Raw genomic sequence first — 20661 nt, 5'->3', positions numbered from 1 at the left:
CCGCTAGATTCCATTCAATGGCATACGTATGTCATGGCTAAACCGAAAAAGTTAGAATTTTAACTACTAATGTAGAGATATTAAATTTAATTAGACATATTAAATTTCATTGAATTTAAAATCCAAGGCCGTATCTACCTTAATTATTTCTTGTGCCTTTACAAAAATATCATATTTATCTTTTTTAAAAGATATCTTTCTTATTCAATATTCTTATACGCCAAGTGTTCATTAAGAAGAATTGAAAAAATGCCTGAAACATTAACTCCGTGACTTGCTTGAAACACTTTACACATCATTGAGAGATGAAGAATGATAAGAAGTTGAACCCCCATTTTTTTGAAATATGCAAAGAAATTTAATAATTCATGAAAACGCAAACGAGTGGGGGTGCAAGGAAGCACATGGCTCAGAAATTCAAGTAATTATTAAACGTATGATTCGAGCAGCCTAGCTCGTGTGCACTCCGAAGTCGCGGCAAGCGTCCCGAGAGCGTCAGGACTGCTGGAGTGCTGCCGCTGCACCGCACGCGGTTAACGAGAAGAGAACGTCTGCAATGTAGACTAGATCTTAGTAAATGGGATGGATATAATATTTACGACTGGTGCTAGAATCAGAGTTCTAGAAGTTAAAAATATAATTTAATTATTTAATAATATAGCGCATGTCATTCACCTATAAAGTTCACGAGTGGCAGAAGCGTAAGTGATCGCAATGCTTAGGTGTATACTTATTAAACTGAAAGTAAATGGCCATCTCAGTGCACTGCGACCCACCCATTCAACGGTGGTGGTTAATTATTGCTGAACTGGCGTTTGGATGCTGGGGCTGAAAATCTCGAGGCTGCGGGTTTACCTCTATATGTTGAAATTCAGTGTTCAGTTAAACACGTCAAAAAATATCATAATTTCGGAAATTAATTTAAATTTATATATTGGGAAGCATTGGGATCACTTAAGGCTCAGTTCTAAAATAAATGAATGATTTTGCTTTTCAACAATAAATAATTGGGTAGATCAAAAACAATGCCTGTAAATTCTTGGGACATGAATGAAAATCATATGAAAACTACATTAAATACCTGCGTACCGTTGTAATACTTGGACTCCGAATAAAGTACGAAGATCGATGTCTTCTCCTCATAAGTTATGATACAATATGGCGGCCATTTCCATGATAGCAAGGCAGGCTTCGAATAAACAATCGACGTGTCGTTCAAAAATAGTTTAAATACAGCTAGGATTGCACAGCTCCCTGAACTGTCAACAGAGAACGACAATCGGAGTGTATAAAGCTTTAGCTCCCTCACCCGTCAACAAGAATAAGCTCTATTCAGCGCCCACTGTGTTTACCAGCGTCGAATAAGGCCGAATGGCTCTTAATTAATTTGTTCTGGCTGACTAGACCTAGAAATGTCTGCTACCCTTGTTATGAACCTCATAATTATATCTGTTTTCCTGCAGCTATCAAAGGGATCTCCTTTGCATCACTCTTGTTTTTTCTGCAATTTATAAGAATTGTCTCGCAATATTCCTTGCGACCAGTAGGTCGGTATCATTATAAATGTGTAGCATATATTATACTTCATAGCTTATTGTGTTATGTTTCACTGCAGCTTTTATTGTACTCCGTTAGTCTCAATTTAATATCAGGCCGCTTCTTAAACTTTCCTAAACAAATTTTTTAATGAATATTGAATTTTCCTTGACTGATTTTACTGAACGATAGAAGTAAACAACGTAATTACTCAGGAAAATTATTGTCTCGCGTGCTTTTTGAAGAAATCTTAAAGTTTAAACTTTCGATCAATGTGTCAAATGTATTGTAGGGGAAAGCACGTTTATAATTTTTACCAGCATCTTGCGTGTAATGAGTGATTTTACTAGGAATTTATTTATCGTTGTGTTTTTGTGTTTTTTAATTTGTATAATTTTTTTCCATTTTAGTACTGAATTTACGGTAGTTGCAAGACGAAAGATAGATTATTGATCGGTGTGAAGCACGAGCGGAGGTAAGATATTAGTTCCTGGCGTGTATTATTAGAGTATGTTGTGTGAATTGATGCAAATCAATCAATAGAAATAATTCACACACTCTAGTTGTGAAACGAAATAGCCAAACTAAGAACACTGTTCATCATGTGAATTTCCGTTCTGACCAGCACACGAATTGTTTATGCTGGCTGAGAGATTCATGCAATAAATTGATTTTAATATAAGAGTATCAGTAACCACTAACCAGGATCTTATACAATCTTTTGAGCCGAGTCGGTGTGTCCCAGTGACCTCAATAATACGAGTATTACAGAATATAAATTAATAAATAAGATTGAACCCATTTCCTGGCTACCTTTACTTCTATAATGTGACCTGGAAAGTATTACGTTCACGCTTTTCTAATCATTTAATCTAAGTGTGTTGTTGTTGTTCCTATTTTTTCTGTAGACAAAAATGTTTCTTCCGTATTCCTTGTTCTGTTTATGTGGAGGCATTTGCACGGGCAGCAATTGTTTGCGGGGTTGAGATCCTCGATCTTTTTGTTTTCCAGATCAAGCCTTAAGATCCTTTCTTCCATTGGTTCTGGTCCAGCGGTGCTGCTGCAGCTATGATATCGAACTATAATGGAAATATGGCTGGATTTTAATATTCACTTTTTAATACTGAATACGATAGTCTATTCTCTGAGAACTCTAAACTTTAATACTGAACACGATTATAATATCTATGCTCTGAGAACTCTAAACTTTAAATATTTCATTTTGTGAAAATTCTGATATTAGATTATAGAAAATTTTGTACAGCTATTTATTTTATTTTGCAGATGAAACTGAATTTTGATTTCTGAAGTTTTTGACTTCAATTCTCTCAATCGGAAATCAACGCTTGCGTCAAGTCATCGCATATTAAATCTAATTTCAGAGAAATTTGGTCATAGAACATCACTACACTTACATTATTGTGCAATGTAACCTCGATCGATGTCTTCACATGACACTTACCAACACTGATGGCTAAAAGTCACGTCTCAAATCGTCTTCCAAATTCTGCAGAAAATTACCAGTAACCTGCACTCCGTTGGTGTGGCGCTTCTGACAACTATTGAGTCCATGGATCGTTCCAATTATCACTTAAAGAAGATATCAGATGGTCACTAAATTAGAACATTTCCCTTGTAGCTAGTTTCAATCTCGGTAAGAAATCACCAAACACATCCCATGTCCATGTTCATGTCACCCCTTTGTTCCATCACCAGAAAAATGTCAACTAAAGGTCCTGCTGTTAATAACTCTGAGCTCACTTTAATCCCAAGCTTGAAATGCAAGCCGTGAATCGATAGCCGATAATGCGCTTTCTTGAGAACAGTTCTGCAGCCCGTGCCACTGGGCTCGTCTCGAGGATTGAGTGCGTTTATTGCTGCCATTCTTTGTCCTGGGCGACGTTCAAGTTTGCGTCGCGCACTTTTGACGATTGCTTCGCAAATCTTTTAGATACTTCAGAAATTCTCCTTCAATTTGTTTTCAGCTTTAACTGTTTTGAATTGTGTTCAATGCGTTAGGGTTTTAAGGACATGAATCATTCGCACACTGCAGAACGAAAATTATGATGTACGGTAACTAAGTCCAGTAAAGTGACGGTTCGGTTGTACTTACCTTGTATCGAAGATAGAGGAGTCATGCATAAACATTTTAAATCTGCAGCCTAAATGAAGTTATTTACTTTTTTGAGGGACCGTTTGATTCTTTCCAAAAAATACTGATTGAACCTGAGAAAGCGCGACGTGTGGCGTAATTGTTTTGGTCTCCAGCATTATTGAAATACTTTCCTCAATTTCCATACTCGTGTGATATTCATGTATTGATAACGATAGACAATTAGACATTTGTAACTGAAATTAGGGAGTATTCATTCAGCAATTGTCACTGTTATTTTGATGAAATTATTCTACAAGTATTACTGTTGCTTTTACTCTGTTTCTGCTCTTAGTTTGTGAGTTATTTGTGATGCCGTTGTTCTGGCATCGGAGGCTAATGCAGTGTAGTTTGACTCGGCGAAGCAAATTCCCGAACGAGACCTTCTTGGAGCAAATCAAGTAGGCCTGCAGAGAGTCTTTGATCATCTCTACTAGAGACGATGAACACGCGGAGAAAGATCCCTAAAGAAATTGAAGAAGTCACTCGAGGTAATTAGATACCAAGATCTTCTTATGCACAAAAACTCAGCTTAGAATGTAAGATCTCGTGTGTACATGAAGAACTAATGAATCGTGACGGCTTCATGTAGCCGCTAATGAGACCCTCCAAAGAGAAGTGATTCCAGCAACACAGATTTGCTAAGGACGTCCAATGATTTGACTTGGCTTCGGTATTTTTGTAAGACGTAGGATGAAGGCTATAGCTAGGCCTTTAATAAACAGATGAGGACACTACAAAGACGGGTCTTCTTCCTCCAAGAAATTCCCCCTCTTTTCTTTGGCCAAGGATGCGGCAATGGACTGGGATTCCTTTGATCCTTTTACGGTAGAGCATACAGAGGCAAACTTTCACTCAGAATTATTATTAGCCTATCCTTTTCTACATAGGCCTCGGTCTGCTTTCCCTAAGCGTTTGGAAACAGAAAACAACGAAAAATCCGGAAAAGGAGATTTTTTTCTTTGTCGGCTCTGGTGATTTTTGTGACTTGAATGATTTTCAATATTACTTTTGATTCCCAAATTTGTTAAGCATCGTAGCAAGTGACGCATATAACCCGTCTCAAAATTTCCCTCCTACTGATCCATGCTGAGAATCTCCAATATTTTCTACAACAATTCGCAGCAAATTCGGGTCTCTGTGAGAGGAAACTTGGACAAGGAAAAGTTGTGGGACTGAAAGTTTTATGCGCGCGTTTAGCTTGATTGGGTTTGTCTTACATCTCGGAGGGTTAATCTTAATTGGATAAGAATCCATTGAAATATCAAGCCTTTGAATACGTTCACATTTGATAAACTCAATACATAATATTTGCATGGACTGTTTTAGATGCAAATTTTATTTCAAAAAGTTTTGGTGCTCTTAATTTGTGCTCTAGATTGATGTCTCCTCTAAATAATTTCCCACAATGAAATTCTAATTAAATAAAATCTGTTCGAGTCTTATTTTTTTAATTTATCTCCAGTGGTAAGCGTTGCAACTACAAACGTACCTGATCTTTTTATTCATTCCTACCGAACTAATGATGTACGTTACACATTAGATAAATGCACATTCAATTAATATAGGTAATGCTGAGCTATTATTGTAATCATATTGTTTTCTTATTGATTGTGGTTTGTTCGGCGCTTTCCACTAACGGTATCGTGACCTCCTCGTGCGACTTTCCAGCGCAGCGAGACCTAAACGAAATAGTCTGCCAAATGGCTTTCCCGGTATACGTGATCTCTTATTTTTATCGGGAGTCCGGCATAATACTTTCGATATAAGCTGTATTATTTCTACGGTAGAATAATGGCCCAAGTTTCCTTTAGCGCGTGCCATTAAATATGCTAATGCGCTACATGAGCGACTGGGTCACGGGAAGACAGTATCGTACGGGAGTCTTTCAGGACAACGAACCTCGCTCAGTTTATTCGCTATACAATAACTACGCACTGCAAGTCGAATTTCATTTGAACTCCTGGCAATTTTTTGTTCCTTAAAAACTCTTCGAAATTTTTATGAAATTTAAAACGATGCTCATCTGCGTGAAAGACTAGTTATTTACTCAGTAAATGCGAATTAAATTCTTGTGTGCATAATCACACTTGCTTTGTCAATTATACAGGGTACCCTGGTTCTGCACTTTCCTACCCTCCTTATCGGGGAGCTGGCCCCAACTAGCGGTGCCCATAACGCTCGCTTGCCTTATTGATGGCATTTGCGAGATTTAGTGGCGGTGTCTGTTTTAGTTTTTGGGCTTCGTATATCGTATTCTTCGGCCATTAGCGCGCATGGAAGTGATTCTGGCATGAACTACAGCATCATTAATTCAAGCTTCTTTTGTAAGGAGCTCTGGCCAAATGGGACCTCCAGACGCGTGGCGATTGTGCACACAGAAAATCTGAAGTCTTGTGGACAAAAGATGATGTATTGCTCATTAGGTTCTTTGCTTTATGGTCAGCGCCACAACCTGCTGGGATTGCTTATATCTTACTTTCACTTCAAACTATTTATGTACTTTTTATTTCCGTGCCTCAGTTGGTCTCCACACTTGACTCCTTGCAGAGCCTGACCTTCGATGTTGACCCACCTAATTAATCTAACGATGACAGGTAAATGGCGTATTTATGATCTCGATCGTCCTGCAGACAAAGACATTACTACCAGTGGGACAAAAATGAGTCCTCAACGCTATGTATTTCGCAACTGCTAAACCTTAGTTAACTACGTGTTTCTGCACAAGTTATTGCTTCCTCCTCGTCGATATTTCCCCGTGTTCAGACGAGTATCTCAAATACTCCCTAAACCGCAAATCGCGATGCCCTCGCCACCACTTCTTCAACTCGCTGTCCTAAATGAAAGCGGCGTATCGCAGCTGTTGATCTATCGTTCTGGGTGGATGAGTGTGGTGCTTCATTGTTGGGTTCTGAGTTCTGAGAATTATGGTGCTTGATAAAAGCCTTACCATGCAAGTGTTAATGAGCTTCAACACAGTATGGTTCCGGTTACTTCCCTTCTTCACAAGTGTTGGTGATTGCAACGTGGCATTCGCTCAAGATCGGGCCATTTAATAATTTATTTTTGTGATTGCATGTTGCATTGCCTCTACATGAGAACGGATTCATTTCCAGCACATAAGGATATGCTTATTGTTGAGCATTTCGTGGTGGAGTTGCGTGACGCGGCGAGGAACTGAGATGCTTGTTGTGTACATGTTAATACGTTTTAGTCTCATGCAAACGAATGAACTTTTTTTGTGAGCCAGTCACCAAAGTGAGTCGTATTTAGCGGTAACTAAATGGTAAAATGCATGACCTATTGGTGAATATATTTATCGTTCTTCGGTAGCCATGTTGGACCTCCATAATTTCATATCCAGTTATTTCCAAAGCTTATAGTTCCAACACAACGATAGAAAATTTTCTAATTTCCTATTTCGTGCGATTTACAAATTCACATTATAGAACTTCCACGCAAAATATGTGTTATTACAGCAAAATGTGTTACATTTTTACATTATTCATTAAAATGACCATGGAGAGCATGCCACGCCTGCATTTATCTCCAGGACTTTTGGTCGCTTCCTTTCTATGTTTCCTGCTTCCGCTCCTAAATCGCGGTATCCTACAACCGGTTTTTGTTGCATGCGTCTACCACAAATTTATGTGCTCACTCCAAATTTAGTGATTCTCTGGAAAACTATAACAATTCAGAAGTAAGCTGACGTATAATTTACTACAGTCAAATGCTGCGTCTATGTACATTTTGGACCATCAACAATACGCTATTCGTATTTTAAGACCTGAACTTGTGACGCATGTAGACCACATTTCATTAAGAGAATATTGTGAATAATATCATATAACAAATACTTTCCATCTTATACCTTATATTTCCCTATAACTTTTTATAGACATAGCCCGTTAGCATTTACTAAATTGTTTGCCCGCAATGTAGCATATACAGTAATTTACTTTTATTTTGAATTCTGCTTTCATCTAATTAAAGTCTCGTTCACGTCTCTTAAACGCGTTAAATATAAAAAATATTATGCGTAGCCGATTAATTTGTTCAACTCGTTGAATATCGCTGTTCAACTCGTTGAATATCGCACAATTGCGCAATTTAGACCCTGGATGTTAACCATAATCCTTTTAGTAGAAATTTCCCCCTATGACCCGATGATCTCCTGGCAGCGGCCGCCACATTACCCGTGCAGATGTTCCGCGAACTCCATTGATTTGAATGAAATCTGAAGAAAGAAAATTGCTTTCCATTCACGGTCGCTGGACTTCATATGGGATTAGTTGCCGCCTCGTGTAGAACGCCCGTCATCCGGCTCAGGGACTCGTATATATGAGATCTCGTGTGTCCTCATATAGTGAGTCGTGTGTCGTGTGACTATATGCTCTTTTCGTGGTATAACAAGTAAATCACCTTATAGGCATAAACTTCAAAACCGTAATGTTATAGCAGCAGCCTGTTAGACTGCACTGAACTTATTGCTGCCAATCGCGATCAAGTTGCTGCAACGTTCCCTGCGTTACAAGGAAATGGGTTTAAAGTAAAATTACGAAAGTGCAACTGTACTACCAGTCTCTTCATAAAAATTTCATCGTTATCGACTCCGTTAAATTACCGTTCACTCTCCTTAATTATTTTTTCACAATCTCCTTCATTGGAATGACATTTTTATAGCAGCATCTACTTCTCTGTAAGTAACATTTTTCAGCAATGCTTGCATAGCCGTAATATTTCTACAGTCTATGTACTACACTCACCTGCAGCTTCTATTGCATTGTCATGAAATTATTGTTGAAAATTCTGCATTCTCAAGAAATGATTTCGTTTGTTCTTATATTTCCATAAAAATATTCGGCAGTTCCTGCGTTTCCGTTAGTTGTTGCGGAAGCATTTCCATGGTTTAGAACTTTTGGCAACAGGTTCTGCACGCAGAGAAACTTACAGCTGCTCCTGGGTGCCCGGTGATGCTTGTTAACGAAACAACAATTGCAACGCTTGTTAACGAAAAATACAATTGCAATTGTTATGGTTTGCAGTAAATTGTGTTGCAGTTCATTCATGCCAAGAAATAGCTGTTGCCGTTTTTACGTGCCTAAAAAATAGTTGCAGTTCATGAATGCAAAGAAATAGCTGCGGCTTTTCTGTCATGCACAAAAAATGATAACTGTCGCACTTTTTACCTGCTGCAAAATAGAAACTACAGTTCTGCAAGCTGACAAGTAGCTGCAGCTTTTCTTTCGTGCAGAAAATGGCTGTTGCAGCTCAGCTCTTACATGTTGAAAAATTGCATCAGTGATGAATTTTTTTCAACGTTTTTTTTCTGCAAACATAGCTCCAGAAGTTCTGCCAGCTGAGAAAAACTGCAGCAGTTCTGCATGCTCACAAATAGCTGCAGCAGTTCTGCATGCTCACAAATAACTGCAGCAGTTCTGCATGCTCGCAAATAGCTGCAGCAGTTCTGCATGCTCACAAATAGCTGCAGCAGTTCTGCATGCTCACAAATATCTGCATGCACACAAATAGCTGCAGCAGTTCTGCATGCACACAAATAGCTGCAGCAGTTCTGCATGCACACAGATAGCTGCAGCAGTTCTGCATGCTCACAAATAGCTGCAGCAGTTCTGCATGCTCGCAAATAGCTGCAGCAGTTCTGCATGCTCGCAAATAGCTGCAGCAGCTCTGCATGCTCACAAATAACTGCGACAATTCGTACCTGCATGTAAAACGCTGCCCAGTCTCGGCGCAGCCACATCAGCTGTTGCTGCATGAGCAGCGCCCGCGTTATCAGGTGGCATGCTGAGCGTAGAGATAAGGCGCTGTTATCACAGCAGGTGGAGCGTTGGGTTGCCGTCTAACAGCCCTCATCTTAAATGCTATCTGACATGGAACTGTTCTCGCGCATTACATCCATTAGCTCGCATCGCGTGCTAGTGTAATGCCACTGCATCGTCCATACACCCCTTCCGGTCAACACGAGTCCCTACTGGGGCATATCTTAATATGCAATGTGGACAATTATGCTCCATGATGAATTAATTATATATAATATTTCTGACTTATGATTTGCACTGCGGTCATAAAAAGTTTTTTGTCGATTAGAAGTTTGCTCTATTGTTGGACCAATTTTACAGTTCAAAATGCTGAATATTTATCATACATTTACATAGTTAAATCCAAGTTTGTAAAAGAATATACACTAACGCAAAACTTTCGGGCGAAATATTATCTGCTAATGTCTTCCCTCTCCCAAGTTTACTACATCCAGTGCTCTTGCCGAGTTGTCATTATCGTTATGATCCTCGGTCATAGAAGAAATATGTTTTCATCTAATAGGATCTTTTTAATTACCTATTTTCGCCCATTTTAAAAATAACGTTGCTATCAGATGATCCATTTACTTGCCAAGTCATTGTATGAAACATTGGTAACTTATCTTCGAATAACTTATTCGTTTTCTAATGATATATAGTAACTTCTTCATTTTTGCTAACCATCATTAGTTAAGCATCAGCCACTCTTTTTTGGAATAGTATTCTATTTGTATCATCGAAGTTTCTTTTTCTTCCTAATGTTTTATTTATGTTGTGTAATGTGAATAATTAACAATAAATATATTTGAAATTTCGTTCTGTTTATAATGTTTTGCTTGCGTTTTATGCAGGATGGAGTGGATGGCCGATGCGCCCTGTAGCAGGGGCAGGTGAGCGGACCGCGGGGCCGCCATGACGCCTCTACAGGAGGTAGCGGCCCCAGGGAGGCTCCCTCGGCGGGCCATGCCTCCGTCTGTGTTACTGAGCCTCATCTTCTGCTGGTGCTTATGGAGCGTCAAGTCCGAGCCTCTGTCCCTGCACCTCACCAAGAGACACCCGTCCACATGGGACGTCTCAGCCGGGACGGTTTTGTCCAACATCAGCAAAGATGTTGTCCTGCAATTCGTGCCGGCTAATCAGAGCCACGTCCTAAATCACGTTGCTGTTGACATGGCAAGTGACGACGTTTATCTAGGAGCAGTCAACAGGTTATACCAACTCGACGGTGCCTCCATGAAACCGATCTACCAGGTCATCACCGGCCCTAGATTAGATTCCCCAGGTTGTCATGCCAATGGCTGCAATTCTGATATTAAAAAATCTGCCACTGATAATCACAACAAAGTTTTAGTTATTGCTCCTTCAACGGAGTCGGTGATTGTGTGCGGCTCTGTGTCGCAGGGCGCTTGTGACACTTACCGTCGCGGCAACTTATCCGTCCACAACGAGTACATCCCTCGAGCCGTCGCAGCAAACGATCCGCATTCGTCCACGTTCGCGTTTATTGGACCTGAACGCCACAGTACTTTTGGAGAGTCCGAAGCTCTTTACATAGGAACGACGTTCACGGCAATCGGAGACTACAGACATGACGTACCTGCGCTTGCCACTAGAAATCTAGTCGATCTTGATTTTTCTAAGTTTACGTTTTCTGAACAGTCTTTGTTAAGAATCGATGTCAAGTACCGAGATAACTTTCTTGTCAAGTATGTTTACGGATTTAATGCATCAAACTATGTATATTTTTTGACGGTGCAGAAAAAATCTCATCTTCCTGGCCAAGAGGAAGCGGGATACATCAGTAGAATTTCTAGAATATGCATTTCCGATGATAACTATGACTCCTACACCGAGATTTCCTTGGAGTGTCACGGTCCCGGAACTGGTCACAATTTAGTACAAGACGCGACCATTTTTGATGCAGGGGAAGATCTTGCAAGGAACTTGGGCATTTCAACGGGTGATCAAGTGATGGCAGTTGTTTTTGCCGAGGCCCAGGGTCACTCCGACAACCCTCAAAAGTCGACAGCTTTGTGTTTATACTCCGTCAAAGAAGTTGACGCACGTTTCAATGAGAACATTCATATGTGTTTCAACGGGACCAGAAGATATCGTAGCATGGAACACATTTCGGGGACCATTCTGAACGGCAAATGCCCCACGCAGTGGTCCACAGGCAACATTCAAGACTTTTGCAATGAGGGACTCAAAATTTCGGGGTCTGCGCCATTGACAACGAGACCAGCGCTGCTCCTCAACGACACACTCGTGACTTCAATCGTCGCCACATCGGCCAGTACGCACTCCGTGGCCTTCATGGGCACCAGTGAAGGTTTTATCAAAAAGGTAAGGGCCTTATTTCCATTGAATGATTCTTCATGATTTTATTCGAGCATAATTTAATTGTAAAGTTGATTATAGTTCATATTCAATTAATCAAAATTAATTATAAGTCAAACTCGAACAAAACTCGTTAAGCGTTTCATTACATACTTGTTTAGAGATATTTTTTAGTGCCCAGCTAACATTTTTAGATAGTTATAGATGATGATGGTATAATATTGGCAGCAGTTGAAAAGGTAATAGCTTTGCATACATTCCCTATAAGAGCACAGTACAATAACTCATAACTGGTAGATAAAACAGCAATTGAAGCTTATTTTTTTTTGTTGAAGAATCTTAAGAATCCCAGGAAATTCCACAAATATAGCTAATATTTTGTTTCTTGAGTTTTCGGTTTCAGTTGTGATACACGCTGGCCCTATGGTTACCCTGCATGTTATAATGTGTCACGGGGCCCTTGAATATTGGGTCACGAATATTGAGTCCGTGTTTTTGTTCTCATGCAATGTTTCTATTCACTGCCAGAATTTAATTTCTATTGGCATGGCGACTGACGTGACAGGGCATGTCACTGGCTGTATTTTCTTCCTTAATTAAGTTGCACGAGCTCGCCTGTGTCTATATAGTTGCACTAGCGATTGAATGAATACTCGTCAAATTTTTTGAACGTATCATATTTTTTGCGAGGCTGCACAATAGAATTAAAATTTGTTTGTTGGTCCCTAAATTGATTGATAGCTGAACTTCCATAGTGTAATTCTTATATATTTAAGTGTGCTCAATGCATTTTTTTGTGTAGCCCTGAAATTACGACTGTTCTTTTAACTTATTATAACTTAGATCCCTATCTTTGTTTCGGATTGAAATGTAAAGAATAAAATAATTATTCAGTCAAATTCTATATTTTTTCGCTAATTTCTTTTCAATCCATTTGTATTTTTGCGTTAAAATTACCATCCAAAAATATTAAAATAATGATAATAATGGTTTGAATGCTATATTCCGTAGATAATTTACAATCACGCTTCTCCTTGGCGAAGTGATTTCCATAGCTGAAAGGATTTCCACTCTTAAGATCATTAGTACTCACAGCGTTCGGCAACATTCATATTTTCAATACATTACAACCTTATAATTTATGTTAAATTGAAAGCATATCAGCCGTTCTTCGGTATTGCGTGAGATGCAGGCGCACGCAAAACTTATTTATTGAAAGCTTAAAAATTTTTAGCTTGGCTGCCGATTCGCTTTTCACGCGTAATTTCGTCCGTAGGAAGCAGTTAGTTGGGATCTTTTGTACTTTGGTGAGAGACTCTTTGCAAGTGCAGCTACAGCGCCGCTCCATTTGCTCAATGCACGCGAGCTTTGTTGTTGGCACTCGCGCGTCTGTTTGAAGTGCTACGGTCGCCTCTTATTCAGCTTTCAAAGACCTGAGGTGCGAGACCTTCTGTATCATCACTGCCACTGACTCATTCAAGATATATAATTCTTCAGGCCTTTCCTTCTGCTACCAAATGTTTTCCTTCTATCCAAAACAAAACTTCAAACAAACTCCTCTCTATCTGGTAATTCTTTCACTCTTTCGAAAATCCCGGCAAAGGATTGTCCGTGCGTGTGTTGCAGCTTCAAGAGATTTTTAGGTAACAAATATGCCTTTTATGCGAGTCGTATTTATTTTTCAGTAGAATTATTGCGTTGCGATGTAGTTGAATTTTCAAATGTTCAATTTCTTCCATTTCATACTTTACTGATTTTTTCACGCATATTTCCATATATAATTGGGAATTGTTAATGACGAGAAATTTTTTTATTCCTAGTCCAATTTTTCGATTTAAATGATTGTTGTTGCCCTAATATTCGCTCGGTTAACAGATTTTTTTTCTCGAATACCGTCAATAAAATAAAAGCCCTGGTATTTAATTAACGTTAAAGTAAAAATAATTCGTTGCTTTAATTAGGTTTATATTGATGATTAAAATTCAAATGGGATCATTTTTTTCTATAGTGCATTCTTTCTACTCCTACTTGACACATTTTGAAACCGCGTAGTTCTTTTTAGCGCATTTTCTCATTTATGGATAAAATGCACTATTGTGCTCGCCATGTCCGTCTGTCTGTCCGTCCGTCTGTCCGTCTGTCCGTCCGTCCGTGACCTCAAGTTTTCGTCGACGAGAAAATGCGCTCTCTGTCACTCACTGCTGTGAGTACTGAGTTATATTTTTTTATCTTAACTCGTTTTCGTTGCAGTTTATGGTTTAGGTGATTTAAATTATCTTGAAATCGTAAATTACGCGGATTTATCCTTCCTCAAAAGAAAAATAAAACAACTGGTAGATGCCTTAGTTGTTCCTAGGCTGGATTACTGTATTTACTCTTACCTGCGTGGATTATTATTATCCACATTTACATGCTGCGCTACTGTACTTGTACTACTCTCTTAGTAAGCTTCCATTGATCCTTTAGCTATTTATCTATGCCATTATATAATTGTTGTTATTTCTTCCGACAACTGTGCTTCAGCGCGATAATTAATAACTTTAATACCGATAATCACAGGCGCTGCTCGTGGGCGCTGACAGCGCGACGCTGTACGCTGATGTACCCGTTGACCCCGGGCACGCGGTGCTCAAAGACATGGAGTTCAGTCCACGCAAAGACTTCCTCTACGTCCTGACCAGCCTTCGGGTGAGAAGCCTTTGCCTTAATTATTCTTAGCATGTTTGGAGAATTTTTGAGAGATTAATACTTCTCTTGTTTATATTTTATTAGAGTTTTTGAAGTAGCAAGGATATCCTACAATTTCTTTGGGGTCGAATTATAAAGTAGCCCGCCACGCAATTTTTGTGAAAATAGACCGTCTCAAATTCAGCAACTTCGGCGTAAGTAGAACTTGATTACTTTTATAATAAGTACTTGAGGTGTAATAATTATAAATCTATTACTTATTATTACTCTCTTGCGTATTGCTGCAATTCTCCTACAACAATTGAATTATATTTATACAAGTATTTAGTAACGATTAGTTATACAAAAATGTTTGAAGGACTTTCAAATTTATAATAATTGAAAACGCTAAGATCGATTAGATTCCTATTCGTAGGATAACTTAGCAGGATATAAATTAGGCCATATATTCAGTCACAGCTTATTACATTCACTTACAAACTTCAAATTTTCCATCAACACGTACCACCCTTTCTCATTTTGTAACATGCTATCCCTCAACTTTTGAGACGCTGTTCCTCAACTTTTGAGACGCTGTTCCTCAACTTTTGAGACGCTGTTCCTCAAGTTTTGAGACGCTGTTCCTCAAGTTTTGAGACGCTGTTCCTCAACTTTTGAGACGCTGTTCCTCAGGTTTTGAGACGCTGTTCCTCAAGTTTTGAGACGCTATCCCTCAACTTTTGAGACGATATCCCTCAACTTCTGAGACGCTATTCATCAACTTTTGAGACGCTATCCATCAATTTTTGAGACGCCGCCTATAAACTTAAGAGACACTATACATCAACTTATGAGACGCTGTCCCTCAATCTTTGAGACGCCATTCCTCAACTTTTGAGATGCTACTCATCAATTTTTATTTTCTTTCATCAAAAATTCTATTCTTTTAACTAACGGTTGGCTTTCTCTTGCTTACGTCGTGATATCCTCAAACAACGAATTTCTTCTCTCAACTTACGACACGCTTTCAAACAACTTACGACAGGCTTACCCTCAAATTACTCCACGCTTCCTCTCAAATTACACCACGCTTTCTTTGAACTTAACCACGTATTCTCTCACCTTAACCACGCTTTCCCTCAACTTGAACCACGTTTTATTTCAACTTACACCACGCTTTCCCTTGACTTACTCCACACTTTCCCTCAACTTAACCACGCGTTCTCTCAACTTTACCACGCATCCTCTCAACATAACCGCGCATTTTTCTCAACTTAAACCACGCTTTCTCACGACGTACTCGAATGCCTTCCCTCAGCTTACGATACAGCCTCCAAAACTTTACAGTGCAAATTCCACCTTTAAAATCTAGACGTCAAATTTTCGGCAGCCGGCGCGAACTCTGTTAGCCGACGCTACATTTAACCCAACTCTAAATTATTCAAAGGCCTTGGCGTTGGATTTTTGTTAGGATTTCTAATAATATCGAAACTTGTTTGTTCTGACGTGCCCTAGGGGTCAAAATATCTTAATTTTTCACCTGCCACCCGTTGTTCGCTGATCATTTTTATCCACTCTACTCTCTTTTATGCACTAATGAACCTCGCTCAACTATTCCAACCAATATATCATACAGAATATTTCCAAAACCTTTTATTTGGTCGTAGATCCTTGAATACTTGTGTGCCGCATACAAGTTGTGTTGTATATATAACCTGAAATGCTTGTATTCGTCCCAAATATTCTACTACGGAATCTGGCAACATTGTTTTCAGCTCGAAGTAATTAATGCTGCACAGAATTTTTGTCGGTCTTTTGTTTGTTGTGTATTCTCTGGATTCGCCCGCAACGCTGAATATTAGATCGAGTTGACTGCGTTCGGTTCTGGAGATTTGTTAGATTTTGTTTTTTATCGCCTCTATATATTTTACCATACATTCGAGGAATTTTTTATGAATGTTTCATGAAGATTCTGGTAGAAAAATAGGTGACATTTTAATTGTTCAATAAGCCTTAGCCAGTAGCGATAGCAGTTGATTCAATTTTTATAGTCGTATTTTCCATTTTGCAAACCGCAAGAGTTTTACTCATAGTTTGCATAATCTACACTCGCTTCACCATTAACAACGCATCTCCCGCTGTAAAATAGATCATCAAAACCGCTTTGTAATTCATCAACTAAAATCGCTGTGTTGCTCTGTCAATGATTCAAAGTTAATTACATGAGAATAACTAGTGTGAACTTCGTGAGCTTCTTCGTAAAGTAGTTTGCAAAGTTGTATCACCTTTGTTCTCATTTAGTAGGATGAATTCATGAAATTCTGATGCGGGTCCCAAATGTACCATTAGGCGGTGCAGTTCAATTGCTTCTTTTTAATTACGGATGCCCTCCTGCCTTGCACTGCACTCTTGCTGATTCCTTCCCATTAAGGGAAAAATTACCCGTAATGCTGGTGCTCTTTTTGAGTCGACGATTTCGGCGGCTGCCGTATACGTACTAAGGCTTTTACTAATCCAGATAATTACTTGCATGATAATTGAGCTACAGCATGAAGCGTAAGCTTAGCTATACCGAATTGTTGAAATTTCATTATGTTGGAGAAAGTATTGTGCTGTTACCTTCAGCATGTACTCGACTGCTCGGATACTACGTACACAGTTCTTTCTGTGAATTTCTTTTAATTTATTGAACTCTTTAAGTTAAAAAGATCCATGTGTATATTAAACTATTCTTCCTGATTATGTTGTTTATGTCGTGCAATTTTGTGCTACGTTAATAAGGTGTTCTATTATCCTTCGTGTGAGAGATAGCAAGTAACTTATTCGTAAGCACCGTGAAATTAGTGCAAACTAAGAGTAAAACGTTTGTTCTTAACAACATTTTTTGAAGACGAAATTCTCTAATTTATTTTTTAGTTATGCGATTTCATTCTGATCCAGCCTGGAAAAGTGTCCAGAAATGAAGCTCTAAAGAAAGATATATTTTTTCAGCGAACCTTTTCTATTTATCGCGCTTGCTTGAGAAGCCTTCGTGAAAAACAACGTCTTAAATGTATAGGCAGGCCATTTGAATCACTCGTGTTCTCTTGCCTTGTCGATCGGGGTAGGAAAAACCTTGGTTACCACGGCAACTATCGTTTTTTGTTTCAATTTAATCTTATTTGAAAATGTAAATTAGACTTATTTATCATAGTAAACATAATAACAAGCTTATTCTTTTGACCGTTACTTGAAGAGTCTGAAGCGTTTTTGGTTCATTTATAGCTGACTCAAAAATATTTTTAATCTAAGATCTTGTTGCTAATTGCATTCCTATGGTAGATTCCGTACGGTTGTTTTACAGGTATATACTGTTAATATATGATCAATTCAGCTATTTTCCACTCCTGCTGCTATTAGTTCGAGAAAGCTGTGCCGAGTGCCACTATTGATGTTTACGACCATTCATCGATCATTTCTAATAATTCACGATCTTCATCCATCTTATGAATGGGTAGAAAGAGAGGCGCATCATCGTTGTGTCTGGTATATGCTAGACACTTCTGTGTCACGCCATTCACAAGCCAGCAGTTGTCATGTAGAACGAGGTTTGATTGATGTTTTTGCTCGTATGAATGCCTGTCAAACGCAATATAGGCGGCTGAGAACTCTTCGACTATCATTACTCAAATTGTACTGTCGAACACTGCATAAAAATATTGTTCAGCCGCCACGTGCATGGCATCCAAGTTTACTTGTCAATCTTTTTTTTACTTCTAACAAATCATTCTGTTATGTCACACCGATAAGTGGTCATTGTAGCTTGTAGGCAACACTTTACTACGTTACTTGGCTATAAATAGTCGCTTATTCTGAAGTCGCTGTTGCACAGAGTGTTGGGCATCATTCACTGGTTGTACGAGTTATTGTTGCACAATATCCAACAATGAATTATAAACATTTCACTGTACACTCAAAATTGGCGAGTAGACAGGTCAAGAGAATTTGATTTTTATGGACTTTAGTAGGCAATCAGTACCATTACGTATCCCCAAAAGTTGAGTTTGTTGAATATTTTGGTAATGGATTCAGTGACCACTGAAATGAGCTGTGATCGACTTGAGTATGTGTAATGGCAAGTGCAACGCAGTTCTCAAGCTATATGTATATCCCCAGACGTGATGCACAAGAAAATGAATAACCGAAAAAGTCCGATTACGCGAGAAAGAAGAAGCCGCCGCTAAACATGAAGTCAGTTGTATAAGCTATGAAGGATCGTGCACCATCACCCCTTGTTTGTCATGGCGCTTCTAGTTTGTTTGTGTTCAAAGATTACGTTCTTGCGAGACTTACAGAGCGTCGTGTGTTTGCTCAAGTCTCCCCTTGCTCAACCTGCCTACAGAAGCGGCCTTCATCTCAAATTTGGGTGCCTTTTTAGCTGCTGTAAATTTTCATCGCCTAGCTTGTTTCGCTCTTCGCTTTCTCAAGTTTTTAATTGCTGATATTTACGCTGCCGCTAGAACAGTTTTTTTTCGTTGCCATGCTCCGCTGAACGCATTCACTGCAGCTGTTGGTCATATGTTTGGCTTTGCTCTATTTTGCGACTTCGATACATGAACTACTTTGGTTTAATTATTCACGTGTACATTTGTGCTTAATTTGAGGTATTGGTTATGATACTTTTCTAAAAATGCACAACGTTTATTAGAAATTGGTCATGTTTGTCGTACCGATGACTGACTGAACTTTCACGTTTGCCTTCATGGTCTTACCTTGCTTGCTTATGTGATTACATACTCACTTGATCGTAAATTTTGAACGCGCTTTCTTAAAGAACAGGGCTTACTTTAGGAATCTTATTCGACTTAAAGTTGCATGAAAGTACTGGGTATTATTTTAATGGCATGCTGTGTGAACCGCAAGGAAAAACCTCGTTGATTATAATGAGTAGTTCTTAAATCGTGTTACTTTCAACGTTCATGATGCTTGTCCAGGTGCTAAAGTTGCTATTTGATACCAAAAATTATCTACTGGAAGCAATTGTTCTTCTCTCCAGTCGCTACGGTAACGTTTGCGCCTTTTGTTAATTTGAATTAATTGTGAAATTGAATGATTTGAATTTTTATGCGTCTCTAAATTCTCATTTGTTGTGGTTTTCAGCTTTGATAAACAAGTTGAATGTTCGATCATTCCTTTTTAGCGTATTTTCTCATTTATGAAAAAAAGGCCGTGACTTCACGTTTTCGTCGACGAGAAAATGCTCAATCTGTCACTCACTGCAGTGAGTACCGAGTTATACCTATTTTTTATTTTATTGAATAAATTAGCGCAAACTTGATTCATTTTAGCTATAATCATTGACTATTTGTATCACTTTGCCGCCGATGATACACGTGGCGTCGCTCAATCAACACTGGCTTCAGGCTGTATGATTTTCGAGCCTCGCATGTGTTTGTTATAACGTCGTGCATGGGAAGACTCTCAAACTTACCAAAGCTTTGAAATAAAATACTACCGGGACAATATGTTCCCCTGAAGAATAGGAAACATCGAGGGGCTTTAATTGGTGAGCTTTCATGCCTCTAGTTATGTTGAAAAATATTTGATTTTTCATTGCAGCGACAGAAAATCCTTTGAACATTTCAGCCTGCTGAAATACACCAGTTTTGACTATCTAGCGCTTGAAAACCGAGCTTTCTCTTGTTTATCTGTTTTATCGAGTGCTTGGAATTCAAGAGGATTGAGCGCCGTTAGAACCTGATTGGTTTTTGCTTTCTCGACATCGTCGCACCGTGGCGACATGTTCCGTTTATCGTCCAGCAATGTGCGGTAGCATCTATTCCGCGGAATTCGCTCTTAGTAACAAGTTGTGGAATAGTACTCAAAGGTTTATCTCGTTTTTTTGCCACGCAGGCGAGCGAATTTATTGAGGGATAAGGGATATCATTTAAAGGCGAAACTGTTTTTGCTTAAACTTTGAATCGTAAGTTTCTAAATTGTTGTTCCATAATGTTATTATTTTGTGTACATATGTCAACGAACGAGGATTTACAATTCAGATTGTCGAAATTCTCGTGATAATTTTAAAATTTTTATTAATTTGTTTTCATTCAAGTCTGTTTAGTTGTTTACAAAAACGTACGTGCAATGATAGTTGACTTCAACGGC

At 38.8% G+C, this 20661-nt stretch overlaps 1 protein-coding gene across 1 annotated transcript in view; it reads left to right on the top strand.

Annotated features, from left to right (window-relative positions):
* The window catches only part of LOC108672527 (plexin-B), a 211081-nt gene that overhangs the window by 128295 nt on the left and 62125 nt on the right, over window positions 1–20661 (top strand). The window contains exons 2-3 of the mRNA XM_018160209.2: window positions 10359–11853; window positions 14407–14535. Coding sequence (XP_018015698.1) covers window positions 10420–11853; window positions 14407–14535 — 1563 coding nt within the window. The 5' untranslated portion in view covers window positions 10359–10419. The remainder of the gene's footprint in view (window positions 1–10358; window positions 11854–14406; window positions 14536–20661) is intronic.

The sequence above is a fragment of the Hyalella azteca genome, unplaced genomic scaffold (genome assembly GCF_000764305.2).
Source record: "Hyalella azteca isolate HAZT.00-mixed unplaced genomic scaffold, Hazt_2.0.2 contig5093, whole genome shotgun sequence".
NCBI classification, from domain to species: domain Eukaryota; kingdom Metazoa; phylum Arthropoda; class Malacostraca; order Amphipoda; family Hyalellidae; genus Hyalella; species Hyalella azteca.
Note: the sequence above shows the minus strand (reverse complement) of the source record. Positions and strands in the feature narration are given on the sequence as shown.